General features: G+C 42.0%; 2 protein-coding genes across 3 annotated transcripts in view; both read right to left on the reverse strand.

Annotated features, from left to right (window-relative positions):
* The window catches only part of IL1RAPL2 (interleukin 1 receptor accessory protein like 2), a 349,653-nt gene extending 348,334 nt beyond the window's left edge, over positions 1 to 1,319 (reverse strand). Inside the window, exon 1 of the mRNA XM_087727740.1 lies at positions 1,212 to 1,319. The gene's annotated coding sequence lies outside the window, so the exon portion shown is untranslated. The remainder of the gene's footprint in view (positions 1 to 1,211) is intronic.
* Positions 1,071 to 26,321, reverse strand: FAM199X (family with sequence similarity 199, X-linked). Of its 2 annotated transcripts, XM_014076100.2 has the most exons (7): positions 25,998 to 26,321; positions 23,161 to 23,380; positions 22,410 to 22,559; positions 21,707 to 21,868; positions 19,706 to 19,966; positions 18,552 to 18,718; positions 1,071 to 1,344 (listed from the first exon to the last, which is right to left on the reverse strand). In XM_014076100.2, exons 1-7 carry the CDS (start codon positions 26,192 to 26,194, stop codon positions 1,320 to 1,322), a joined length of 1,182 nt encoding a protein of 393 aa, XP_013931575.1. In that variant the 5' UTR covers positions 26,195 to 26,321; the 3' UTR covers positions 1,071 to 1,319. The 2 variants fall into 2 exon arrangements, with proteins under 2 accessions (XP_013931575.1, XP_013931576.1); XM_014076101.2 differs by lacking the exon at positions 1,071 to 1,344 and having other exon boundaries at positions 15,045 to 18,718.
* Between the last annotated feature and the right edge of the window lie 198 nt (positions 26,322 to 26,519).

The raw sequence follows: 26,519 nt of genomic DNA on the forward strand, positions 1-26,519 counted from the left end.
GGAGGGGGTTGGACTAGATGACCAACTCTGTTAATCTGTAAAGTGCAACTCTGTTTCTTTTGGGAAACCAGTGATACCACTCTGAACCCATCATGAATGGAACATATGCTTCAACAAATTCCTATTTTATAAAGCAAGGAGCATCGACCAATATTACTGTACTGTGCCAAGGAGAATGTATGGCTAAAGTTGAGGAATTCTGGGGAAAGGAACGGAACTGCGACACAACATTTTTATTCTGGCTGTAGTGATTTAAACAATTAGCTCAAATGAGCTCAAAATAACATTGCCTAATCCCTTGGCTACCGTCTTTATTTTCTCAGAGTCAAACGCCCCAAATTATTTAGCATCTGACTTGAAACAGGCGTTCTGTTCTTCAGCCTAAGTATGAAATGCTTTCATGGTAGCAGAAAAACTATTCATTTCATTTCATTTATTTGGGATTTATAGGCCGCCCTTTTCCCTGAGGGGACTCAGGGCGGCTTACATTCATAGGAAAAGGGGGGTGCAATACAGAGACATAAACAATATGTGAATAAAATAAACAGTAAAAACACAACTTTCATTCAACACTCAACATTCTTGATAAGTGTGACGTGTGGAGCCTTTGGTGCAGGATGCAGGTAAAATAGGCTGCATTTTAGATCTTGCAATTAAAAGAAAAGGTTATGTTTGATGATTAAAGATGTTTGGCTTTTATAGGGACATGGTGGCTCAGTGGCTAAGACGCTGAGCTTGTCGATGACAAAGGTCAGTGGTTTGGCGGTTCGAATCCATAGTGCCGTGTAACAGAGTGAGCTCCCATTACTTCTCCCAGCTTCTGCCAACCTGGCAGTTCGAAAGCATGTAAAAAATGCAAGTAGAAAAACAGGAACCCCCTTTGGTGGGAAGGTAACAGCGTTCCGTGCGCCTTCTGCATTGAGTCATGCCGGCCACATGACGACGGAGACGCCTTCAGACAGCGCTGGCTTGTCGGTTTTGAAACAGAGTCGGGAACGACTAGCACATGTGTGCAAGGGGAACCTTCACCTTTACCTCTATGCTTGGCTTTAGGATGTAATAGGCAACTGTATAATGCTAGTTTGAATTCAAAACAGGTCGGATGCAATCAGATGAATAAAAGGAGATGATTTAATTTGAACAAATTAATCCAATAGTAATGCAGATCTGTACATTCAAAGTTAACAAGGGCACTGAAAAAAGTGACTTACCGCCATTTTTCAGAGTTACGACCGTTGCAGCAGTCTCATGGTCCTTGTGATCGAAATTCAGATGCTTGGCCACTGGCTCGTACTTAGAACCACTGCGGTGTCCCAAGGTCACGTGGTCCCCTTTGTCGTTCTTCTGAAAGCAAAGTCAATGGGGAAGCCAGGTTCACTTAACCGTGTTACTAACTTAACGCCCGCAGTGATTCACTTCTCAATCGTGTCCAGCAAAGTCGTAAAATGGGGCCAAAATAAACTTAGCAAAGGTCTCACTTAACAACAGAGATTTTGGGCTCAATTGTGGTCGTATGTTCAAGGAATACTTGTATCTTTGTGATTCTTAAAAAATTCACTTAACAACCAGGTCAGTCATTAATCAATTGCGGTGATTCACTTAACAACTGTGGCAAGAAAAGTTATAAAATGGGGTAAAGCTCACTTCACAAACGCCTTGCTTGATAACAGAAATGTTGGGCTCAATTGTGGCCGTAAGTTGAGGACTCTCTGTTAACTACCTAACCATCGAGACCTGTAAACTGGGGTATGACTTAAATTACTGGGTGAACTGAGCTGATAGGTTCTTTAATAAACTGTGATAAAACAAACCAGCGTAGTGTGATGTGTGTGTCTGTTTGGGCAGCCAACCTGCCTGCAAATAATTTCCTTTGGAAGCAGTCCTGCCTCTCTCAACCCACAGCCCAGTCTCAAACTTTCTAGGTGCGTCCATCGGCTTAAAAAAGACGATTTAGCTTAGCTTTTGTAAGGACCAGATTGCTATGGTAAATAAAGATGCTGAGACTCTAGAAAGAGTGCAGAGAAGAGCAACCAGGATGATTAGAGGACTGGAGATGAAAACGTATGGTGAATGGTTGAAGGAACTGAGCATGGCTGGTCTAGTGAAGGGAAGGACCAGGGGAGATAGGACAGCAGTCTTACAATATCTGAGGGGCTGCCACAGAGAAGAGTGGGGGGGGGGGAGGTCAAGCTATTTTCCAAAGCACCCAAAGGCCAGACAAGGAATAACGGATGGAAACTGATCAAGAAGAGATTCAACCCTGAAATAAGGAGAAATTTTCTGACCGTAAGAACAATCAACCCATGGAACAGAAGTTGCCTTCGTAAGTTGTAGGAGCTTCATCACTGGAAGCTTTCAAGAAAAGAGTGGACTGCCATCTGTTAGAAATGGTGAAGGGTCTCCTGCTTGGGTGGGGGGTTGGACTAGATGACCTATAAGGTCCCTTCGACCTCTGTTAATCTGTATCTAAGGCTGCTAGAAACCAGGAAACTTGAACAATAGTCCTTTGTAGGGGTGAAACTAGCTGAGTGACTTTCAGCCAGTCACAGCCTCTCAGCCCTAGGAGAGAGACAATGGCAGGGATCCGTTGACGTAATTTCCAGGAGTCAGAACTGACTCAAAGAGTCCCACAAGAACCCCTCTGCTTTAGAGCCAAATCATATCTTACCGTTGTAACTTTCCTAACTTAAATATGTCCTAAACCAAATTCCCAAGGCACTTCTTCCTGCAAATGGCAGACTGAAAAATGTACTTTTCCGTTAAGCTTCTTAAGAAGTACATTTGCAAAATGAGGGAGGGAGAAAGTCAGTGCCAGAATTGCTCTCTTTTCAAGGCCTTAACACACACAAAAACCTTTCATGAATACGTCAGGTTTCTTTTGTAAACTACATCGTTCTGGGCATTAATAAAAAATATTCCTCTGTTAAATAATTCAGTTCCTATAGAATAGCGCAAACCAATTGTGTTTGGAGAAATGGTAATCAGAATCACAAAAATTAATATGCTTCCTATGAAAAACTTGGGAGAACTAATCAGCCCTTTTGTAAAATCAACGGTTAACTTGAAATGGGCAACTGATCTTGAACAATTATGATTTCATTCATGGGTGAGGTAACCCAGAGCATCCATTTCTCCCAGCTGTTGCATCTTTTTATAATATACTAGCTGGATACCCGTGCTTTGCTACGAAACTCTGTAATGGGGCTTGATACACTGACACTTAAAGCTTGTAAATTAATCAGTAGTTATGGTCGGGCTTGATACACTGACACTTAAAGCTTGAAAATTAATGTAGAATGTGTAACTCCTTAACATCAGGGTGTGTTAATATAAGGCAACTGGCAGTTGGAACAGAGTTCCTTTCAGGTGGGGAGGGGAAGTAGAACGTCTAACTCTTTAGCATTGATGTGTGTTAATATAAATACTGATGATCTGATGGTCATTTTCAAAAAAAATTCTTAGTGAGCACCTAGAAACCAAGAGAAACATATATGCCAAATTCAAGTTTGTGGGCTTTACAGTTATTGAGCTTTTAGGATGAGTGAGTGGTATTTGGCTTTTATATGTACAGATTTTTTTTTTAATTTAAGACTTAGGAAAACTCAAAATTAAAGATGCCTCTCACCAAGGCAATTCCGATATTACAGCTCTCTTGCAAGTAATGCAATGGCGAGAATCACGGCTCCATTTTGGAAGCTCTGGCATCTTAGATTGAGTTAGGAACATGATCACCGTAATAATATACTAATATTCCTCTTTATTGCACCCTGTTTTCTTCATTGTTCATAGTTTTAAGATCTGTAGAGACAAGATGTGGCTTGTAGCAACTACGAGGGAATTGGTTCACCCAATGGTTTGCCCAGCCAAGTTCTTCTATTCTGAAATGAATAAATACCAAATCCTGTCCCAATCTTGTGTTTTTTTCCTCCAAAATAGGCTTGTTCTGAGCACAATTGATGGAAGAACTGTGTGGCGAGAAGGGAGGGGGTGGAAAGAAGAGAGAAATGTGCAAATAGCAAGCCAGGTGCTTGGAAGACAGACAAAAGTCGCCCCCTGACTCACAAATCTGCATTCAGAAAAAAGTATTCATGAAGAAAATTAATTTAGGAAGTTTCTGGCCCTGATTCTTTTTTAAGTCCTTAAAAAAGAAAAAAAAAGATTAGAGACTTGTCCTTTTTCCTTTTTTTACTCCGGCAATTTCTTAAACAATTAACAGAGTAATTGGAAAAGGAGCTCTAAGCTTTTGATACAGATGGAGATAAAAGATTTTCTCTTGTGAACGAAAAAGGCGCACCTGCCTTGGCCGTCCATGGAGCAAAGCTGCCAAGGATTTGGAGAAGGGGAAGGGGAAGAGTAGAGGTTAAGCACCCCAGCCAGAAACCTCTGCAAAGGCCCTGAATTGAGGGCTGAGTTAACGTGGCATTCGCCAAAAAAACAGCCAAAGGTTCGTTCAACCCATCAGTGTCGAATGTGGCAGGTCTATTTGGAACAGAGCAACACTTTAAGGAAGTGATGGGGCTTCAGAACTTGGGAGGGTTGCGTTGGTAAGATTAAAAAGCCATTGATCCAGCACAACCAAAGAAATCTGGTGTATTTTCCTTAGGTCAAGACTCCATACAAGAGGTGAGCTCCAAAAACAAATGAATTATGTATTTATACCCATGTTTCTCAACTATTCATCCAACCATCTATTCATCCATCCATCCATTTATATCTCTACCCCAGTGGGTCTCAACCTTCCTAATGCCGTGACCCTTTAATACAGTTCCTCATGTTGTGGTGACCCCCAGCCATAAATTATTTTATGTTTTCCATATTTTGTCAAAAATATATGTTTTCCAATGGTCTTAGGTGACCCCTGTGAAAGGGACGTTCGACCCCCAAAGGGGTCCCAACCCACAGGTTTAGAACTGCTGCTCTACACCAATGTTTCTCAATTGTCCGTCCATCCATCCATCCATCCATCCATTCAGTGGTGGGATTCAAATAATTTAATAACTGGTTCTCTGCCCTAATGATTTCTTCCAACAACCAGTTCCTCAAACTTCTCAGAAAGTTAATAACTGGTTCTTCCGAAGTGGTGCGAACTGGCTGAATCCTACCACTGCATCCATCCATCCATCCATCCATCCATCCATTTATCTATCTCAATCAGTGTTTCTCATCCATCCATCCACCTGCACCAGTGTTTCCAGTGCTGGGCTAGAAGGGAGTGGGGCTTTGCTCTCTGTTGACATGCAAACTCCTTCTAGCCCTGATGATGTTACCTAGATGGATCATGAAACACCTGCAAGAAAACAACCGGGCACAGAGAGGCCCAAGGACCCCACAGTTCAACTCTGAGCAACCCTGAGAAGGTTCTCTTCTGTTGATATTCAGCGTATCTGTTTGCGATCCGGCTCTCAAAATATTTGAAGGGAGAGGAAGAAATAGTTTTATCTGGTCCTTCCTCTCTTGCTATAGCCAAGAAACCAGAATAAAAGAAGGGAATAAAGCTAAGGGGGAGTGAAATTACAAAGTTATGTAGCAATGGATTAAACACTAAATTCTTTGTAGCAGAAAAACAGAATGCCAGGAGAAGACCCCTTAAATGTTTTTGAAAAAGGAAGTGATTTCAGCAAAGTACCAGGACCAAGACTACTTGATGCATTGATACAGAAGAAGGAAGACAGGGAAATCACATTTGTGCATAACTTTACAGACTTGGAAATCAACCGCCCAGATACGTTATCGTGAACCAACGCAGAAGTCTGCAAGACAGCTGGAATTATAGTCTCGTCTGGTTCAAACAAGGGCCTACTGGTAAAATGAAGAAAAGAATATATTGCGTTTTGCAAGCGTCCAGTTGCAGCCAGAGGCTTTTGACAAAAGTTGACTTTCACGTCCAATTAACCCACATAATTTCAGTTTTCTGGTTTCACAGAAGCTGATCTAGACAACACCTTATCTGCAGTCTCATTTTAGCGCTGACCAAAATCACAGGGTTAATGTGAAATGGAAGAAGAAATGGCGGCATTACTTCTGACTTTGCAGAAGTCAGAGTAAACTGACAAATAAACAAAGGATAGATAGAAAAAGGAAACACGGCATGAATTGGGGGAAAGTGTGAATTAGCTAAGCAAGCACATCCAGAAAACTCACCCTGCTTGGCTTCTCAGTCCAATGCAGGGTGTTTCTAGAGAGGAGGAAGAGAAGGAGAAGGGGAGATGAAGGGCAGGGAGGGAGAGAGAGAGCAAGGGAGGTGGGGGAAAGAAAAGGGAAGGAAATAATAGATGAAGAGGAAAGGACAGGACAGGAAAGGAAAGGAAAGGAAAGGAAGAAGGAGGTCTCCCAGATGAGCTGCTCAAAGCCACCTACAAGCCAGACGGGGACTATTCATTCTTTAAAACAATCATTTTAACACAGGAAGATCATTCCCCCAAAACTACAAATGCGCCAGAAGATTGCCGGAACACACATAATCAAAACGTGAGCAGAGAAGAGGCTTTAAGTGGGTAGGCGAAGGAAATAAAAATGCAACAAACCAAACAAATGTTAAAATAATTTCACGAGCGATTTCCCTTTGGGGCAGGGGGGGGGCGGGGGGAGAAGGAACGCAAGACTACTTTGGAAGTCACTTTCCACTCCTCGCCCTTTTATTACACCAAAAAAAATTAGCCTCCAATCATCCATGAAAAAAAAAGGCAACCCATTATCCGTCGGGAGAGCTGTCAAACTTGACAAGAGAAACCAAACCTATCCGGGACATTTAGTACATAATCAAAGTAAACTTTTTCTCCCTGTTTGCAGATCTAATGCATTCTGTGTGTTTAGCATCCTGCCCAGATCCGACGGGCCTAACCTTGTCACCTAGATGACAATGCCAAACAGATTGGCCGTCTTATCTTTCCGCCCCGACTCAGGTACAGCCATTTAGCATTCCGTAATGGAGTTAGGAATAATTTACGGGGAGATAATTCTGTCAGGCCTGAAAGGGTCCGGGGAAATAGAAGGAGCTGGCAAGGAAATGGGGCGTGAGAATATTGCTCTTTTAAGTAGAATCACAAAATGGAAATTCAAGAGGCAGGCATTACAAAACCCAGGGCTCCCTGTTATTCAAACCTTTTGATGTTTTTTTTCCCCTAGCCATTTTCACCGTACAAAAAAAAAAAAGATTACATTAGCTCTTCGAGCTTATTTGGAAGGCAACAAAAGTTTTCAAGGGTGTACAGGGTTCGGAGTAGATTTTTTTTAAAGAAAGATAGGGCATCTTGACGAGATAAAAAATATTGTTGGAAGAAACGTCCATCTGGGTTCAGTTCCAACTGGAACTGGAAACATGGAGGCTGCTTAGAAAGATGGTTTAATGGTGAATAACATGATTTGAGGTCCTGGGCAAAAAGGGCACACGGGTGATAAAGGTGTTTATACCCTTTGTTGGGCTTTGAATTTGAGCTTGTGTTCTGATTGGTTGTCAGACTCCCATGCAGGGGTAACTTTGTAGGTTGTCTTTTGAGTCCCAGGCTTGGTTGACTCTTGCTGGGTGATTGGCAATTCCTATTATTTAGTCATGCCGGCCACATGATCACAGAGACGTCTTTGGACAGCGCTGGCTCTTTGAAACGGAGATGAGCACCATTTCCCCTAGAGTCGGGAACAATTAGCACATATGTGCGAGGGGAACCTTTACTTTTACCCCGAGGAGACTGCTCCAGTCTGGATCCCCAACAGTGAGACAGTATCTGTACACAACATTCATCATAGTGTCTGGGAATTCACTAGGGGTTCAAACCGCCAAACTGCTGATCTTTCTGATCGACAAGCTCGGCATCTTAACCACTGAACCACCACATCCCTAATGCCCATAAGTCACAGGCAATTAAATTAGTGACTTTAAGATGTTACAAAGCTTAGCGTGAGTACGTTGAACATCAATACACCTCTCTACATATTTGATTTAGTTCTTAATTTATATATTGTTTGTGCTACACTCTTGTCAACAAACCCTTGTAAACTGAAAGCATTCTTAAGCCTCTCACTTCTCAGGATGTTAGTTATCTTTTTATGCACAGTACAATGTAAGAGTTGTGTGCCTTTGCTTGGATGAAAATGGAATTTGGGCTCCTAATATCCTGCATAAAAGCAAACATTTAAAGCCCCAATCCTTGAATTACCTCTTTTCTAGTGACGTAATTTGCCTTTGTCCCTGCAAAAGGGGCTCGAAGGGACAAGGGTGAGGGCTTCGCCAACGCTGTAGAGTTGCATTTGCTGTAAGTAATTTAAATGGAACTCGATTACTATTGACGGATTTATTCTGTTTAGAGTCAATAATAGGTGGCTTTAAAGCAAAGCCCTATCAATTTTGGTTCAGCAGCTCTTTGTATCCACTACCAGCCCCCTCCTGAATTTTAGCAATTTGTCTTTGGGGGAGGGGGGACACGGACTATGTTTCATTAAAGTGGCCATGATGAAAGTCGCTCATCTTTTGAACGAAAAACAAAGGCTGGAGTTTAAAATAGGCCATGCGACTCATTTCAGTGCCAGTGGGGGTTTCGGCTTTGCATTCTTCAAACAGTAGTTCAGCCGTAGTACATAGCAACTCCGTGTGGAAATGGAAGAGGCAATCAAAAGAAGTCCTAGGGGGGGGGGAAAAAGGCCTCCAGACGTTCTTGTTTCCTGAAGTTGTGGGTGCTCCATCACTGCAGGTTTTTGAGGGAAGACAATCTAGATCGTTTCAGTTTCGTGAAAATCTCCAGTGATGGAGGGTTTGAATGGTATAGGGGTCTCCTGCTCAAGAAGGGGATCGGACTAGAAGACTCCAAGGTGCCTTTCAATCTGTTACTCTATGCCCTACGTTCTGAGTTGGAGGATGCAGAAGGAGAGCTTGGGTGCCGAAGACAAAACAGAAAGTTCCTTCTGATTTCCAAACCTGAATTCGAATCTGGCTGCTAGACAGATCCAAGGACAGGTTGAAAAGCAGGTTGGTCCAAAAAAGAGGGGTTCTGGCCTAGGCCTCCCAAGATCATGAAGCCAACTCCTCGTCCTGATAAAACCTCTTTTATTTAAGTTAAAGCAGTGGTGGGTTTCGGATACCGGTACGGTTGGAATGGGCCCAGCGGCATCCACATGGACGCGCGCAACTCGCATCTTAGTGCCTCTGAGATGCTCCAGCTGCTCTGCGGAGCGTTGCACAGGTGCTGTATGCACCATGCACGTGCGCAGAAGCCTTAAAAGACAGGTAAGGAGCTCAGGCAGGCGGATGGGCTTTCCGGAGCACCGTACCGGAACGGTATCTGGTGCTCCGGGCAGGCTCCAGTATGCCCAAATCGGGGCGTACCGCCTGCAACCCACCACTGAGTTAAAGGGAATTCCTCTCCAGCAAAAGTCCCGGCCAACAGTCTTCCATGAGATTTCACAGCTACAGACCTTTATCAGGCTTGGAGAGTTGCCAGGCTGATATTTTCCAAACGCCACTCTGCAGCAGGTGATACTTGGCAAGAAGCCAGGCACAGATCTTCACCCTAATGAATTAAACTAATTGTCTCCGGCAAACTCCCCTCCCCTTTCGCTCCTCTTTATTCCCTATGGGAGGGGCCATTCACCGTCCACCTGTGCCTTTACTCCTGAGTCGGTCCTTGTTCCTTAGCTGTTCCCTTCTCCTGGCAGCTCTGCACATGCGCACACTGGGAACAGGCTCCAGCTGTCTTCACTTCCCCGGGACCCGTTTTTCCCATAGCAGAAACAAATATTAAGCTTGCATCGATTAGTTCTGCTCTACTCGGTGCTTTTGATGATGCCCATGAAGCTTCAAGCGGTAATAAAATGGTCTTTCGAATGTCACCAGATCTTTCCTCTCAAGAAAATTCAGAAGTAAAATCTTCCCATCAGAGGTTGGGAACCAAATTTTCTTTGATCGTACCTTCATCCCGGCCATCCGTGTTACTGAAGCTCTAATGCCCAGATGACCCATCGGATCTAAGTTAATTTAACTAAAACAGGTAGATCACGACTTTGACTGGTGCAGTGGCCTCACAATCAAGGAGGTGTGAGTTCAATCCTAGGGAAGAGTCAGATACGTCTTTCTCTGGGCACCATGAGAATATATCTGCTGGGAAAAAAACCTCTGCATTGGCGACAGGGAAGGGCATCTGGCCAGTAAACACTCACCTCCATTCAATTGCCCAGACTCCACCCCGCAAGGGATTATGGGGTCATTAAAAGATGAGGAGGAGGAGGAGGAGGGGGTAGACCACAACTTACAACAGCTTATTTAGTGACCATTCGAAGTTATGGCACTGAAAAGCATGATTTATGACAGGTTTTTACACAACTGTTGCAATATCCCCATAGTCACATGATCAAAATTCAGACACTTGGCAACTGATTCATATTTATGACGGTTGTTATGTCCCAGGGTCATGTGTTCCTTCGAGACCTTCTGATAAAGTCAGAAGCCAAATTTACTTAACAACCGTCTTACTAAATGTCTATGGAGATTCTCAGTCATCCAGTCATGGTTGTCCCAAAGGTGATTTTTTTTTCAAGAGGAACTGGACTTTCTGGTTTCTCTTTGGAGAGGTTTCACTTCTCATCAAGAAGCTTCTTCTGTTATGAGAGCAGAAGCTTCTGAGAGAAGCTGAAGAAGCTTCTTGGATGAGCAGTGAAACCTCTTCAAAGAAAAACCAGAACTTCCAATTGCCTCTTGAAAAAAAAAAAAGCACCTTTAGGACAGCTGTCTAATTTAATAATTGTGGTGATTCACTTAACAAGTATGGCAAAGGTCGTAAAATGGGACAAAATCCACTTAACAAATGTCTCACTTAGGAACAGGAATTTTGGACTCCATTTGTAGTCGCAAATCGAGGATTACGATTCTCATCTTCTCATCATGTTTATGGATTTTATGGAGGCCATCTAAATGTAATGAATACCGTATTTTTCATTCCAAGGAAGCATTATGATATATATCAGAATGGCCTCTGTTTATTAGGAATATGTTTCCAAACTTAAATAAACTATCTTGATGGATTTGTCAATTCTCTGCTCCTTGAAAACCTTCCATTTATGGAAAGGCAAACATAAATGTTAAATCCTTTTGCCTTTCACCTCTTGGTGTGAAGGTGAACTCATGCTAGACCAAACTAGACAAGAGAGAGAGAGACATGAAACAAACAGCATCAGTACTTGAAGAAATTTAAATTGTCTTCCAAATTGCTTCAATCATATCCGCTATATATATGTTGCTCTTAGCAACTGCAAAGTCATACATTATTTTGAATTGTTAAAGAGATTATCTTTTAGGATCCACAGCAATTTCGACAAACACTAGAGGGGAGGAAAGATTAGATGAAAGTGAGAAGAGATGGAAACTGTCAGAAATTTGCTCCTATAAAAATGTTTTTATATTGGATCCAAAGATTTTCTTGTTCTTTGAAAAAAAGAGACTGATATCCTAAAAATTAATTATTGGGAAAACGATTAAGCAGTTGTCTTAAGAATTGTAGAAAAGATGGTGAAAGGGATGTAGGTTGATTTTTAAACTGTTCTCTATTGGATTATTGCTGACAAGAGCTAATTTTTTTAAAAAAATACCTCTTGGATCGGTTCTAATGCAAGTAGTCCTTGAGTTATGACCAGAGCCCTGTTTATATTGAAACATTTGTTAAGTGAATTTTTCCCCAATTTTATAGACTTTTCTTGCTACCGTTGTTAAGCGAATCACTGCATTTACTAAGTTAGCAACACGGCTGTTAAGTGAACATGACTTGCCCATTGAAGTTGCTTGTCAGAAGGTCACAAAATGGGATCACTTCACACACACACACACACACACACACACACACACACACACACTCCAGGACACTACAACCGTCATAAATATGAACCAGTTGCCAAGCACCTGAATTTTTGATCACGTAACCATGGGGATGCTGCAATGGTCATAAGCCTGAAAAACGGTCATGTCACATTTTTCAGTGCTATTGTAACTCTGGTCACTAAACAAATACTCACAACCGCTTCCTCCCTTTGTAGACTTGTAATAAATTTGCTATCCAACTTCAAACAAAGGCAAAGTGAACTGATGCCCGGTAGACAAACACAATGTTTTTCACTGCACTTTGATTACAGATGAGTCATTAAGTAAAATGATTAATCAGAAATCGATGTCACTAAAGCCCTATCAAGAGACGATCCACCTCTTTGGGTAGAACAGATACACCGTTTATAGGCTAATTGCGTTTATACTAACTCTGCTGGAAATTTGTGTGCAATTAAGCTCAGGTGATGACCCGCTCATACATACATATATTGGCATATCGTGTATCCGATAGCTTGTTCAGCAAATACAAAGATGAAATTGAGCCTTATATAAATTGCATTAGTGGCAATCGGCAAGCAGATGGGAGATCTCTCTGAATTTTAACACAGGCCCTTAGAACCTGTTCGGCTCCGTTAATTACTTGTTTTATCGGTCTGCAAATACTTTTTATCAGTCAATAGATACATTTATTTTTAAGGCCATAGAATTGACTATTCTGCCTGCTGGTTTTAAACAACTCTGTCAACTCTTTTGGCAGATCTACCTTGGTGACAGCCAAGCGTGAAAATGTAAGAACATGTAATAAATCACTACTTTCTAGATTCTGGGCTTCGCTTTCAATTTCATCAGAGAGAGAGAGAGAGAAGAGAGAGACAGAGAGAGAGGGAGAGACAGAGACACAGAGAGACAGAGACAGAGACAGATGTATTGTAGCCAAAACAGAGGCAGCATACAAACTTCTATACAGATTTAAGGATGTAAGAATAAGTAAACATGAGTTTCTTTCAACTTAAGATAACGTGTCTTGGCAACCCGATTCCAAAACAAATCAAAAGGTTGGTTGGTACATAATGGGGGAAAAATCTCTTTTAGCATGTAGAGTTTGGAAGACCCACTGGGAGTGACCATATTGGTAGAGCCAGTTTTATCTAAGGCCGTTTTTAGTGTTTAATTCTGCACAAAAAGAAATGTACTTGCTTAAGAGGCAAAACTTAGCTAGGGGTTCCCTCAAACAATTATCCACTTTTTCCATGCATCTTAACACCTCCCATTCAACTTTCAACTTTAATAAATTTGTATGCCGCCCACTCCCTTGGGACTCTGGGCGGCTCACAACAAAAGTAAAAACATATAAAATTTTAAAAATACAATTGTTAAAAATTAATATATCAAAGATAAAAGTAAAGATTCCCATCACATACATGTGCTAGTCGTTCCCGACTCTAGGGAGCAGTGCTCATCTCCGTTTAAAAGCTGAAGAGCCAGCGCTGTCTGAAGATGTCTCCGTGGTCATGTGGCTGGCATGATTAAACGCTGAAGGCGCACGAGACGCTAACCCTAACCTTCGCGCCAAAGGTGGTCCCTATTTTTCTACTTGCATTTTTACATGCTTTCAAACTGCTACTTAGCAGAAGCTGGGACGAGTAACGGGAGCTCATTCCGTTACGTGGCACTAGGGATTCAAACCGCTAAACTGCCGACCTTTCTAATAGACAAGCTCAGCGTCTGAGCCACTGAGCCACCGCAACAATTGATCAAATAATCATTTGAAGGACTTAAAGAGGAAAGGCAAGATATAGATTGAACAGATAACCAACAACAGAACTGGAAACTTGTAGGTCTTCCAGTCCAACCCATTGCACAAGTAGGAGGACCCCATACCATTTCTGGAGGAATGGCTGTCCAATTTTTTCTTGAAAACATCTAGTGATGGAGCACCCAAACACTGGTTAATTGTTCTCACTGTCAGGGATTTCCTCCTTAGTTCTAGGTTGCTTCTCTCCTTGATTAGTTTCAATCCGTTATCTGCCTTCTGGTCCTTTGGAAATATAAGTGGATCTCCTAAATAATTCTTTTGTGCTTAGCTTGTAAAAATATTACTCGTTGAAAGAAGTTGTCTGCTGCTTTGGGGTGTTTGCAAAAGCAGGTAAGTATGAAAACGCTGCTCCCTCTTGTGGGAGCGATGAACAGCTTCAAGCAAAGTAATCTGGGAGAGATTTACTACTGTAGTCATTCTGCCCAACAACTCTGGATTAGCCGGGCTTTTATACTCTATCCGAGCAACCCTATTAACAAGGGTGAACAAGGGTGGACAAGGAGATAAGAATTTTAATGTCCGAGATCAGAAATGCAAGATGCTGCCGCAGCATTCTTGACAGAGGTAAGGGCAAAATCTCCAGATGAGATGGGACTTCACAGACTGTCTCCCAGTGTCCAAGTGAAGGTTACTCCCTTCGCACATGGCTTCGAACCTTATCCTCCAAAGGATTAATAAAATGGCTTCAGCCAGGTAAAGACTGCCCTTAAAAGAAAAGTTATTTCTTTCTGTTACATACAGAATGGCTTTTGGAGTGGTGTGATGTTCTAGAGGTGGAGCTCTTGCCTCACAATCAGAAAGCTGAGAGTTCGATCCTAGGTAGAGGCAGGTATTTCTTTCTCTGGTCACAATGAGAATGTATCTGCTGAACAACAACACTCCACATTGGCAACAGGAAGGGCATCCGGCCATTAAACACTCTGCTGGTTCCATTCAGTTGCCCAGACTCCACCCCACAAGGGATTATGAGGACGTTAAAAGATTATGATAAACCGAATGGCTTTTCTGAATGTGAATAAGGAGCTATTTTACCCTTCTTAAATGTAAATCTCCAAACTCCTAAATTTTGTAGTTATAAACTTATCTGTCTTTGGTAGAATTTGTCCACTATGCTTATGTTCTGCTGCCCTGCAGCCTCTGTTTTAGACTTCAAACTCCGTAAGATTCTATCTGGAATCAGGAATGTATATTCCTATTTTTGGCCGTTTCTAGAATTTCTCTAGGATAAAATAATTGCAAGGAATTTGATTTCTTACCATTCAGATGTGGAACCATGCACAAGCTATTGTGTGGGAAACCTAGAGTAGGTTTAACTTAAAAGAGAAGGGAAGAAAGAGGCCAAAAAACATGAGCGTGATGTTTCATATCCCCCAAATATTGGGTAAAATTCCCAGCTACACCTTTCCAGATACAACATGGCACATGCTATTTTGCATCAGCGTATCTTGTCTTTAATGTCAACCAAGACGATTATTTTTAAATACAATTCAGAGCTAAAGAGGGGGAGAAAACAAATCACGATGTTCAGTATTTTATACTTCGCAGTTAAATTTTTCATAACATCAAGAACGAAAAAGGAATCGATTCTACAAACACTGCAGTTAAGTAGATACAGAATGTACAATGAAAAATTGTATATACAAGTCCGTTTCAATATACATTGTGGCAGAAAATTAGGAAACAGTTCAGAGATAGACAGACAGACAGATAGCTCTCCATCTGAAGCATCCTCGCCAAAGTTTAAAAACGCTCTCTTTACTTTGGTTATGAAGCTCACATTTCTTTTCATCCATTTTACACACTATTGTCTCTCAACCAGGTTATAAACAGCACGTTTGAGGCCACAAGCGCTGCTCTCTGCCTTCACAAGTAAGAAGCTCGTGATCTCGACCTGATTTACGAACAATCGCTTTTGAATGGATTGACCAAATCACCATATAAACCACCCCAATTTCCCACAAGACCTCAAGAGCAACCTCAGAAACACTGACCTCCGATTCCCTCCAGCAACTGCATCCTAAAAGCCAATGTACCAAAAGAACAGAGAATGCCATGACAAACACTGTGGTCTGTTGGATCACCAAAAATGGGTTACTAACCTTCCAAAGGACCGACAAGTTAACTATTGCTGAAGTGAGCCAGAGGGATGAGGTGGGGATAGTTCAAGTGGAGATAAGGGCACAAACCTATGAGTGTTTCTTTTAGAATTAAGACATTTGGCTAACGTTCTAGAAGATTCTCTACAGCTATGATACAGGATCCTTGAAAAGGACTTTACAGTCGTGTATATATACAATTTGATGTAGATAATCTGTCTCTAGAAACTCTTTTTGTTTCAACACCATGTAGAAAAATAAAACAAACAAAATGGAAAGGAGTAACGTCTTTACTCTAGATCAAGAAAATATCTCAGCTGTTAGGAAACTACCAAACAGCTTCTAGACAATCTTTTTTTTAATACGAACTTTTCTCCTTTGTTTAAAGTCAAATACTTGGCTTATTGGAACATTTGTAGTGGGTGAGGAAACAAGAATGCACAGACAGACACAAAATGTAAACAGGTTTTTCATAGTTACATTCAGCTAACAGAACAGCCATTTTTTTTAAAAAAAAGAATCAGATTTTCAGTGCTCCTTCTAAGTTTTGCAATAGAAGTGGATTACTTGTTCTCTCAATTGCTTAAGTTATTTTATTAAATATTTATGCAGCTTGTAAACAGCTTACAATAAATAGAACAGGCAATGGGCTACAAAATAGCTCCTTTCTATATTCTAACATTGCTTTTCAATTTGTAAAATAAAAAAATAAGAAAAAAAACAAAAACATGTGGCTTTAGACCACAGCTTAGTCAAAATCGTCTTGAATTTTTAAAACTACTTTACCAGATGTTAACCAGGAATCAATACTGAGTCACTGTAAACAATCATTATTTTAACAGACAGGTGACAAATTAGCTGGGGAGGGCAGGATTAAAGCAATTGGAAACTTTGGGGTAATTATAGAAATAAAGGGCTAGAAGATACAGAGGGGGTCACACTTCTTCAACATTTGTTACAACACTGAGTATTGGGCTACAACAACATTTTAATCCGCCTTAGTACTCACAGAGTATGATTTGGCTACAGTACTTTAGAATAATTTTCCTGTTCTTGAGCAGAGTCAATGATTATAACTAAATGTAACTATGCTCCAAAACTACAATCCGGAAGTGAAAATTAAAAATTGAAGAGGAATTTGGCTTGTAGAAATAATCTAGTGAATTTTAAACATCTATAAATATTTGACATCTATCCAATATTGCGTACATTACCCTAATATGGATCAACTAGAATGTTGAAATACAATTTAAATAGTTCCCCTGTATAAACCACAGGGGGAGGGGGGAAAAACAGAAAAGCTTCACATTCTGTTTCAGTCATCAAAGATTACTGCTTCATGCATACCTGGAATAAATCTTTTTCTTAATTACAGATTATCTGAAAATGCTGGAATGAGTAAACTACAGGCAAACTACAGTTTTGTCTAATCACGCCTAGATTTTTAAGTCAGATGAAAGAACAAAATGGTTAGTTTAAAACAGAGAAAGGTGTTTCCATCCGAAAGCAAGCAATACACAGCTTGACTCTGGAAGCATGTGCATCTAAAATCAAAGTATTAATTCCCCCTGCCCTCCCCCCCACCGCTCCCCATAGCATTTGGGACAGAGAAAAAAAATACATCTCAGTTCTTCTGCACAAATAATGGAAGCTTAAATTATTTTGAGGCAACATCGTAGAACATTGCAATATTCTGCAGTTTCTTCATCTCGTGGCACTTCTTCAATATTAGCGATCAATGTTAACTAAAGGGCAGTGCAGCCCTTCAACTGAATTTGTAATGCGTGGGGTTTTTTTTCAATATAAAAAATTCTCTTTTATGTACAATGGTGGCTCGCTTTGGGGTTCTTCAAGAAAGAAAAGCAGGATGAGCTAAATTATGCTTTGAAAAACTTTGGGGCACTTTGATCTTCTTTCTTCTTGCCATTTTTGCCCCCAAACTTCCACATTAAGCAATAAGAAGAAGAAAAAAAGAAATCAAATTAATTTTAAGGCACAAGACACTATGGGGATTTGGAACAGAGGAAGAAATACATGTGTTTGGGGGGGGGGAGGGAAGAAATATGTATTTGTCAATAGACATTTATTTGTTCTCCACGGCTTGATACCAAACTCCAGATCACCTATAAAATGACTGCCTTACCAAGCTCTACGTGTAAAGGATCGTTGTGACTAATCCAAAATATACTTGCTTGCTTTGCAGTGGAAAACAGGGAGAAAAACACAGGTTTAAAATCACCAACTGGATCACCAGAACGGTCCTGACACACAGTTTTAAGTCACACAGCTCTGAAACCCCCACATTAAATGAAATTACAGTGGTAATTCCAGGAAACCTAAGCTATTACGTTTTAGGCTTTGATACAACTGCAGTGGCAAAGAAGAAGAAAAGTCCTGGCAAAAGCGTATTCTTGTTTTTGCAGACTATATTCCTTTAACCGTTAAGACTTACGTCGCAGGAAGACAGAAGGAAATGTTTTCCAATAAAAAAACCAACAACAACTGTTTTCTTTCCATAATTTTAACAATCAAATCCAAATTAAATTAAATTAAAACCAGCGGGTTGCTCTGAAAGCAAAATAATCCAGCCTACGTATTGTTATTTTTTTGAAGGACATCTTCCTGATTTTCCTATGATTTTGCAAAGAAGAAAAGCCGAACAATCCAAACTAGTCAAGCACAGGTTAAGTGGTGGGAGGAGGAGGAGGAGGAGGAGGAGGAGGAGGAGGAGGAGGGCAGCTAGTCCCGATTCAATCCTCGTTTTGGTACAAGTGTATGTAAACAAGAGAGTGAAGCTTAAGGCTTAGAAAGAACACCCATCGTGACATTCCCATCTCACATCAAGACGTCCACGTCTCCTTCGTGGTCCTCTTCGGTCACTTTTAACGACAAGACCTCTTCGTTCAGGAACAAGCCGCTCAGCCTTTCCTTCCGCGCCTGACGCTGCTCTTTCAGCTGCCTCTTGCGCAGAGCCTTCTGCTGAAGCTTCCGCTGCTTGGAGCGTTTCTGTCAAAACAGGAGGGGGGGGGGGAGAAGTCCCACTCAGTTTTTCACTTTTAAGATCAGATGAGAGCTTTCTATTGCCCCCCCCCTTTTTTTTTTTCTGTGAACGCCCTGGCATATTTTAAAAAATGAAATCTTGAAGCCCGCTCTCAATACGTGTGTATGTGTTTGTGTTTGTATGTCTTGTTCAGTAAACAGTTAACTTAGTAACCTGGTTGTTAAGTGAATCTGGTTTCCCCATTGACTTTGCTTGCCAGAAGATAGCAAAAGGGAATCGTGTGACTCCAGGAACAGTGCAACTTCATAAATGTGAGCCAGCTGCCAAGCATCTGAATTTTGATCACATTACCACGGGGAGGCTGCAAAGGTCGTAACTATGAAAAACGGCCATCGGTCACATTTTTCAGTGACATAACTTTGAATGATCACTAAATGAACTGTTGGAAGTTAAGGACTTCACATATGTGTCTGTATATATGAGATAGATAGATAGATGGACGGACAGACACACATACACATATAAATCACAGTCCATTTTGAATAGACAACTTTTTAGGCTCAACTCTAAAAAGATACAGATATCTCTATCAGTCCTTGATTTATGACCAAAGTTATTTTTTTAATCCATAATACATTTTTATAAGGTTATAAGGTAATGTAAAATGTGAAATACAAAAGTAAATAAAAGAGCAGTGAGAGGGGAAGGGAAAGGGGAGAGAGAAGTAAGGAAAAGGAAAAGAAACATTGAATTCTGAATCTCTCTGACTTTGGCTTCCGATCATTCAAAGTTATGATGGACCCCTCAAATGGTACTTGTGGCCAGTTTCCGAAGTTCCAACATCTGACACACACACACACACACAGATCCCATACGACCACAATTCAGGCACCAAGCCACTGTCCTGTATTTACGGTGCCTTCCAGTGTAGGGCAAAAATGCCTCCTAGCAACAATGGGTTTACTTAAGTGACTGCAAAGTGGGAGCTTTACTTTTGAATCCCGAATGCGTTCCGCAGCGCTTGTCGACAAATTATTCTCACTATGAGCCCGACTCAGGTTGGCGCTGGAATTCGAACCCGAGTTCCCAATGCTTGAACTGCTGCTGCTAGCCGAGCTGACCATACTGGCGCTGCTGCTGCTGGCGCTGACGCCGCTCACACCGCTGGCACTGCCCCCACTGTAGCTGCTCCGCTTCCAGGTCTCCCTGGCAGACCGCTGCCGAGGGCCGTGCTCCTTAATGTAATTTCTGACCTAAAGGGACAGGTAAGTGGCAACGGGTTAGGAACTGCGATAGACCACCACCACCACCATTCCACTATTACAGCAACAATTTCTATGCAGAACTGTCTTTTAAAGGTGTTCCACACCATCAGAAGGTCACTTCCAGCCCTGACTAGCAACTCTAGGGCATCTTTTATGAGTCCGATGATATTTGGGGATCCCAAATGCTTTAAAACCTTGTGTTGTGAGATCCTTGGATGATTTCAGAGTGTGAAGTTCTGATTGGTGATAGTTATAACTAAGAGCAACATCAAAATGATTTCCTTTGTCCCTGTATATCAGGGGTAGTCAACCTTTTTATACCTACCGCCCACTTTTGTATCTCTGTTAGGAGTAAAATTTTCTAACCGCCCACCGGTTCCACAGTAATGGTGATCCCTACTGCCCAACATGAAAGCTGGAACGCCCACTAGTGGGCGGTTGGGACAAGGTTGACTACCACTGCTGTATATGTTACTGAAATGAAGGTTAAAAGTAGAGAATATCCTGCAATAGCAATAGCACTTAGACTTTTATATAGTGCTTCACAGTGCTTTACATCTCTAAGTGGTTTACAGAGTCAGCCTCTTGCCCTCAATTATCTGAGTCCTCATTTTATCCGCTTCGGAAGGATGGGAAGGCTGAGTCAACCTTGAGCTGGTGAGAATCGAACTCCTCGCAGTCAGTAGAATCAGCCTGCAATTCTGCCTTTCAATCCGCTGTGCCACCGTGGCTCTCAGCAAAGGATCTTTTCACAAATCTCTGTGTGCAACCATTCAATTTTGGAACTCAAAATCAACCCCTAGCTGTTGATTTTTCTATTTTTATATGTGGGTACATTTGTACCAAGTTCCGCTTCAGGAATCTCACAGATCTAGTAAAGAAACACCAGCTGTCTGTATCAGGGCTATAGATTAATACAGAATCTTCTTGGCCTAAGCAGTGATTATAACAATAATCTTTATTATAATCATTGGCCAATTCAAAAAGAAAGCAAATTCAAAGGCAGCACATAAAACTCAACAACAAAAATGTAGCACTTATGAAGCTGATATCGGTCAAAGTAGAGCATATTTTACGAAGAGCAAATCAAAACCACGTTCAGCCAAAAGAGAATCTCAATCAGCCAGACAGGAAACTGCAGTAAATAAATTGTATTGGTGTGACCAGAAATCTGAATAGGTGGAGAGTTATTAGCTGCAACCATGCACACTTTAAAAAAAAAAAAAGGCAGCATAGCAAAATGGGAGTTATTGTTTCAGGAATTCATTCACCAAAGGAATGGGACACCATATAATTTTCCTCCGAAACTGCTGTTGGAAGGGTATTATTATTATTTTGTGCTAAAAAAGATCATCCTTTATAGATTCTTAACTAGAGATGGGAAGGCCTGGAAAAATGTGGAAAATTGGAGGGGGGGGGGAATAGGGTTTTTTCCAAACAGCTTTGAAAAAAACAGCAACCCAAAAATGATTTTTCCCTCTAATTTTTCCATTTTTTTCCCCGAGGCCTTCCCGTCTCTATATCTTGGTTGTATTACACTAACTACTTTTGATTAACTTTACACTCAATCCAGTCTGGCATTTGCTGTTTGGACTCGTTCAAGTATAAAGCCGGAGACCACGGAACAGGATGGTTAGTACTTACAGAGATATATGCAGCAGAGCAACCTCAGACAGGCTGTGAGAAGGGAGCTTGACATTTGCAAGACCAGAGGCTGCTTTCACATACCTGTTTCAGCTTTTCATCTGTGAGGCAGTTCAGTTCGATAATGAATTCATTGTCTGTGGGTGAAATCTGAGCCGTTGGATCAATAATTTTGATAATATCAAGCTGCTCCCGAAGACCCATTTCCATACTGACTTTCCGACTCAGATACTCAATATATTCCACCTGGAAACAAAACCAACAAATATTTAACATTATATAATGTTGCCAAAATAGCAATAGCAGTAGACTTATATACTTAAAAGGCATCGCTTACAGAAGCCAAATGGCTGCTTGGCAACTGGCATGTATTTATGATGGCTGCAGTATCGTGTGAACGCCTTTTGAAACCTTTCCATCTGACTTCCGACAAGCAAAGCCAATGGCAGAAGAAAGATTCGTTTAACGACTGCCTGATTTGCTTAAGAAATGCAACGAGTCTGGTGTGACTGACTTAACAACTGCCTTGCTTCACAACAAAAATTCTAGTCCCAAATGTGGTCATAGGTCAAGGACTACCTGCATTCCTTCAGATTTGGGTCTAATTAATTAATTAACTAGTCTAACTGACTCTCTTGCTAGCATAATGTACTGTAAGAGACCCTCTTCTTTCTTTATTACTTGATCTGGCTCCTTTGCATACCCCGCCAGTCCCAGTCCCAGTCCCAAGCCCAGGACCGTATTTTGGAAAAGACTCACCGGTCTTCCAAATTGCCAAGGATTTTACCTGCTCATCGTTGGTCATGGCACTCCAGGGAAGTTCATCGAGATTCCGGTGTTTGTTTTTCTTTTTTGGAAGCAGGCAAGGGGAGCTCGGGATGCTGGGAATGATGTCAGACAGCACATCACTCCCGCTTGCAATGTCACTGCCAGGCAGCTTAAATAGAACAAAATCAGAATATCTGCTTAATAATGCACACAGATTATTAACACTTGATAAATAAATTAAATCCAGACTCAAGCCTAAATAGAGCAACATGAAAGACATTCCGCTGCAGAAGCAGTGTTTTTTTTTTTTAAATAACCATATCTAAGGTAGTGTATCTCATCCTTCAGCAGTTTTCAGACATGTGGACTTCAATTCCCAGAATTCCCCACCCAGCACAGCTGGGAATTGAAGTCCACGCATCTTAAAAGTGGGTGACGGCGAGAAACCTGATCCCACCATCCTTCCAAAGGACTTCCACAATCATTTGTGATGAGACAAGGACATACGAAGGGCAGTTACAGGAATTCAGTATGTTTAGGGAAAAGAAGGACTAGGAGGGACATGACAGCAGCCTTCCAATATCTGTGGGGCTGCAGCAAAGAAGATTTGGGGGTCCAAAGCACCAGAAGGCAAGACAAGAAACAATGAGTGGAAATGCTGGTCTAACATTTTGAGGGTTGTTCTAGCAATTCTGGCAGCATTGGACAGCACAGTTTCTCCCCTTTGCCCAAGCCACTGCAAACTCATATATATATATATATTTCTTTACCTGCCATTCAAATTCACTGTCTGACCAGTCCCAGTACGTGCTAATGGAGGAAGAGACATCGCTACAGACACTCCCCTCAGGGAAGAGGTCAAAAGAGGTTAACTCCTGATCATCCAAGAGAGAGAAACAATCATCCTGGTCACCCACAGAGACCGAAGAGAAGAGCTCCTCGCTGCATTCAGAGCTGGCTACGCTTGTGCCACAAGAGGTTAAATGCCATCTGAAAAAGAAAAGGTCAATATTGAAACAAAGTAAGAGAAGCAGGAAATGCTACTTATTTTAAAGGACTGTCTCAAGAATCTTGCCACCCTTCCCATTTTTCTTTTTGCTTTTTGCTTTTTATTGTACTTTTTTCTTAGTTTTAATGTTTTCAATCTGTCATCACTCAGCTTTGCTGGGAACTGGGTAACATTCAGATGTTATAAGTTATCATTTAGAAAGCAGAGTATTCTAAGTAATCCAACTGATCATGTGTCATTAAGACAGCGTTATTTCTTAGCAATAAGAATTTTCTGCAAGAAGAAATAACCCAAACACTCTACCTTAAATGCCCCGAGCTGGGATTATGAAAGAGGTAGAAAACAAGTTGAATCTTACCCCTCTCTTACAAATGCAATCAAATCAAAACTCACTTCCTTTCTACAGCATTTCAAAAACAGTACTCATCTACAAATACAGCAATATTTGTAGTAGTTACGTTACTTATAAAGCTGCTGCCAATAGTGAATTAGCCAATGCTAAAATCTCAGCTGGGAAGATGTGTGTCAGGCAACACAAATATTTTGCCACTGTATGTCCACAAATAAGCATGTAAGGCACCCCAGATGTTGCTTTTGCAGTTACAAAAATAACCGCAAAGGTAGCAATTCAGAGAATCCCCAAAGACAAAATTAGCAAATAACTACCGTACATTTCCTGCATTGGCTTTCTTGGTCATGTGAAGGGGCAGAAAACTTTCCCTGACCACTTCTGCTGTTAAGAAGCAACAATTAAGTAATACCTACAAAACATGAATGGGTCTGTAAATAGCCTGCAAATGCAAGAGGGGAGGGGGTCCCTGCAATGTCCAGAGTTGTCTGGAGTTTAAATTGATAGAAATCAACCAACCAATTACTATCACTTGAAATTCCACCATCCTTCACAATTTTTTTTAACAGGAGACAAGAACCTCTGAAGAACGACTGCAGAAACTGAGCATGCCTACCTTAATGAAAAGAAGGACTAGGAGTGACATGATAGCCGGTCCCAATATTTGAGGGGCTGCCACAGAGAGGAGGGGAGGGGTCAACCTATTCTCCAAAGCACCTCAAGGCAAGGCAAGAAGTGATGGAGGGACGTGTCTATGGAAATTCTCAGTCATCCAGGTCAGGGTTGTCCCAAAGGTGCTTTTTTTTTCAAGAGGCAACTGGACTTTCTGGTTTTTCTTTGAAGATGTTTCGTTTCCCATCCAAGAAGTAGAACTGAAGAAGTTGTTTGGATGAGAAGCAAAACGTCTTTTCAAAGAAAAGCCAGAAAGTCCAGTTGCTCTTGAAAAAGCACCTTTGATGGATGGAAGCTTATCAAAGAGAAGCAACCTAGAAGTAAGGAGAAATTTCTTGACAGTGAGAACAATTTATCAGTGGAATTTTGCCTCCAGAAATTGTGAATGCTCAAACACTGGAAATTCTCAAGAAGAAATTGGACAATATTTTGTCCCGAATGGTTTAGAGTTTCCTGCTTGAGCAGAAGATTGGACTACCTTCCAACTCTGTCATTCCATTATCTGCCTAAATTTGATTGTTCTAGAATACTCTGCTAAGAAAATCCAAACTCCTAATTTGGATTCTTATTTAATTTACAACCACAATCGATCCCAAAATTTATGTTGCCAAGTGATAAAACTGTTAGGTGAGTTTGCCCCATTTTACAACTTTTCTTGCCACGTTTGTTAAGTGAATCACTGCAGGCATTAAGTTGGTAACCCAGGCGTTATGTGAATCTGGCTTTCTCCCTTCACATTGCTTGTCAGGAGGTCACAAAAGGGGATCCTGTAACACCCTAGGGACCCGCTGCCACTGTCGTAAATACAAATCGGTTGCAGAGCATCTGAATTTTGCTCATGTGACCGTAGTCGTTCAGTGTGGAAAACGGTCCTGAGTCCCATGTTTCAGTACCGTGGTAACTTTGAAGGGTCCTTAAATGATCTGTTGTAAGTCAAGGACTACCTGTATTCTCCTCCAGATAGAAGAGAATGTTGAAATAGAAATATAGAGGGATAGGAATAGAGAATAGAGAATAGAATAGACTAACTAGAATATTCTTTATTGCCCAAGTGTGATTGGAAACGCAAGGAATAGGAATGGAATAGAAAACAGAAGACAGGACAGTCTTTATTGGGCAGGTGTGATTGGACGGAATAGGAACAGAACAGAATATAGAATGGAACAGACGGGACAGGACAGGACAGGACAGGACAGGACAGAAGACAGGGCAGGACAGTCTTTATTGGGCAAGTATAGAGTACTTATAGAGATCGGTTAGAAAATATATCAAGTAGAATATAGGGAATAGAATAGAAACAGCATAGCAGGAAGAGACCTTGGAGGTCATCTAGTCCAACCCTCTGTTCAGGCAGGAAACGCGACCTGCGGGGCCACCCCAACCTTCCAACCCTGCCCGTCCCCTTCCCCGACCTCAGGACCCCTCATCCCCGCCCTGCCTCAGGGACCCAGTCTGCGCGGTGGGGGGGAGGCTCCCTAAGAAAACAAGAGTCCGGTCTCCTCACAACAACAACCCCGTGAGGTAGGCCGGGAGGAGGGTCCCCACACAAACACCCGCCCCCCATCCCCGGGCCTCGCCTGTGGGCGTGCAGGCGGCGCAGCGGGTCGGTGCGGTGGCAGGAGGAGAGGTGGCAGCCGAAGTCGCTGACGTCCAGGCAGGCCGGGCCTTCGTCGGCCAGGCGAGGCGGGTGGCGCAGCGGCGGCGGTGGCAGCGGCGAGAGGACGGCGCCGGGCTCGTCGGGCGCCAGGAACTTCTGCGGCTCTTCGCCGGCCATCAGCGCGAGGAAAAGGCCGAGCCGAGCCGGGCCTAGGCCGCCCTCAGCCGGCCGCCATCAGGCAAGTCCCACCGCGCCGGACGATGGAAAAAGGGTGAAAAAAAATTGCCTCAGGCTGCAGCGCAGGCCGGCTGCCGGAAGTGGCTTTCGCTAACTTCCGCTGTCTGGGAGGGCGAGGAGAGCGCGTTCGCGTAAGGAAGGCGGCCTCTTTCTGGTCTGCAGAGCCCCTTGCGTTGGAAGGTGGGAATGCGCCTTGGGAGCCACAAGTAAGGTGGATTAGGCTCTTTCCTCTTGTAGGAGGTTTCTTTGTATGACTCTCCAACGC

Source organism: Thamnophis sirtalis, unplaced genomic scaffold (assembly GCF_051295495.1).
Source record: "Thamnophis sirtalis isolate CommonGarterSnake01/CBP01778 unplaced genomic scaffold, rThaSir2_p1.2 scaffold_13, whole genome shotgun sequence".
In the NCBI taxonomy this organism is placed as follows: domain Eukaryota; kingdom Metazoa; phylum Chordata; class Lepidosauria; order Squamata; family Natricidae; genus Thamnophis; species Thamnophis sirtalis.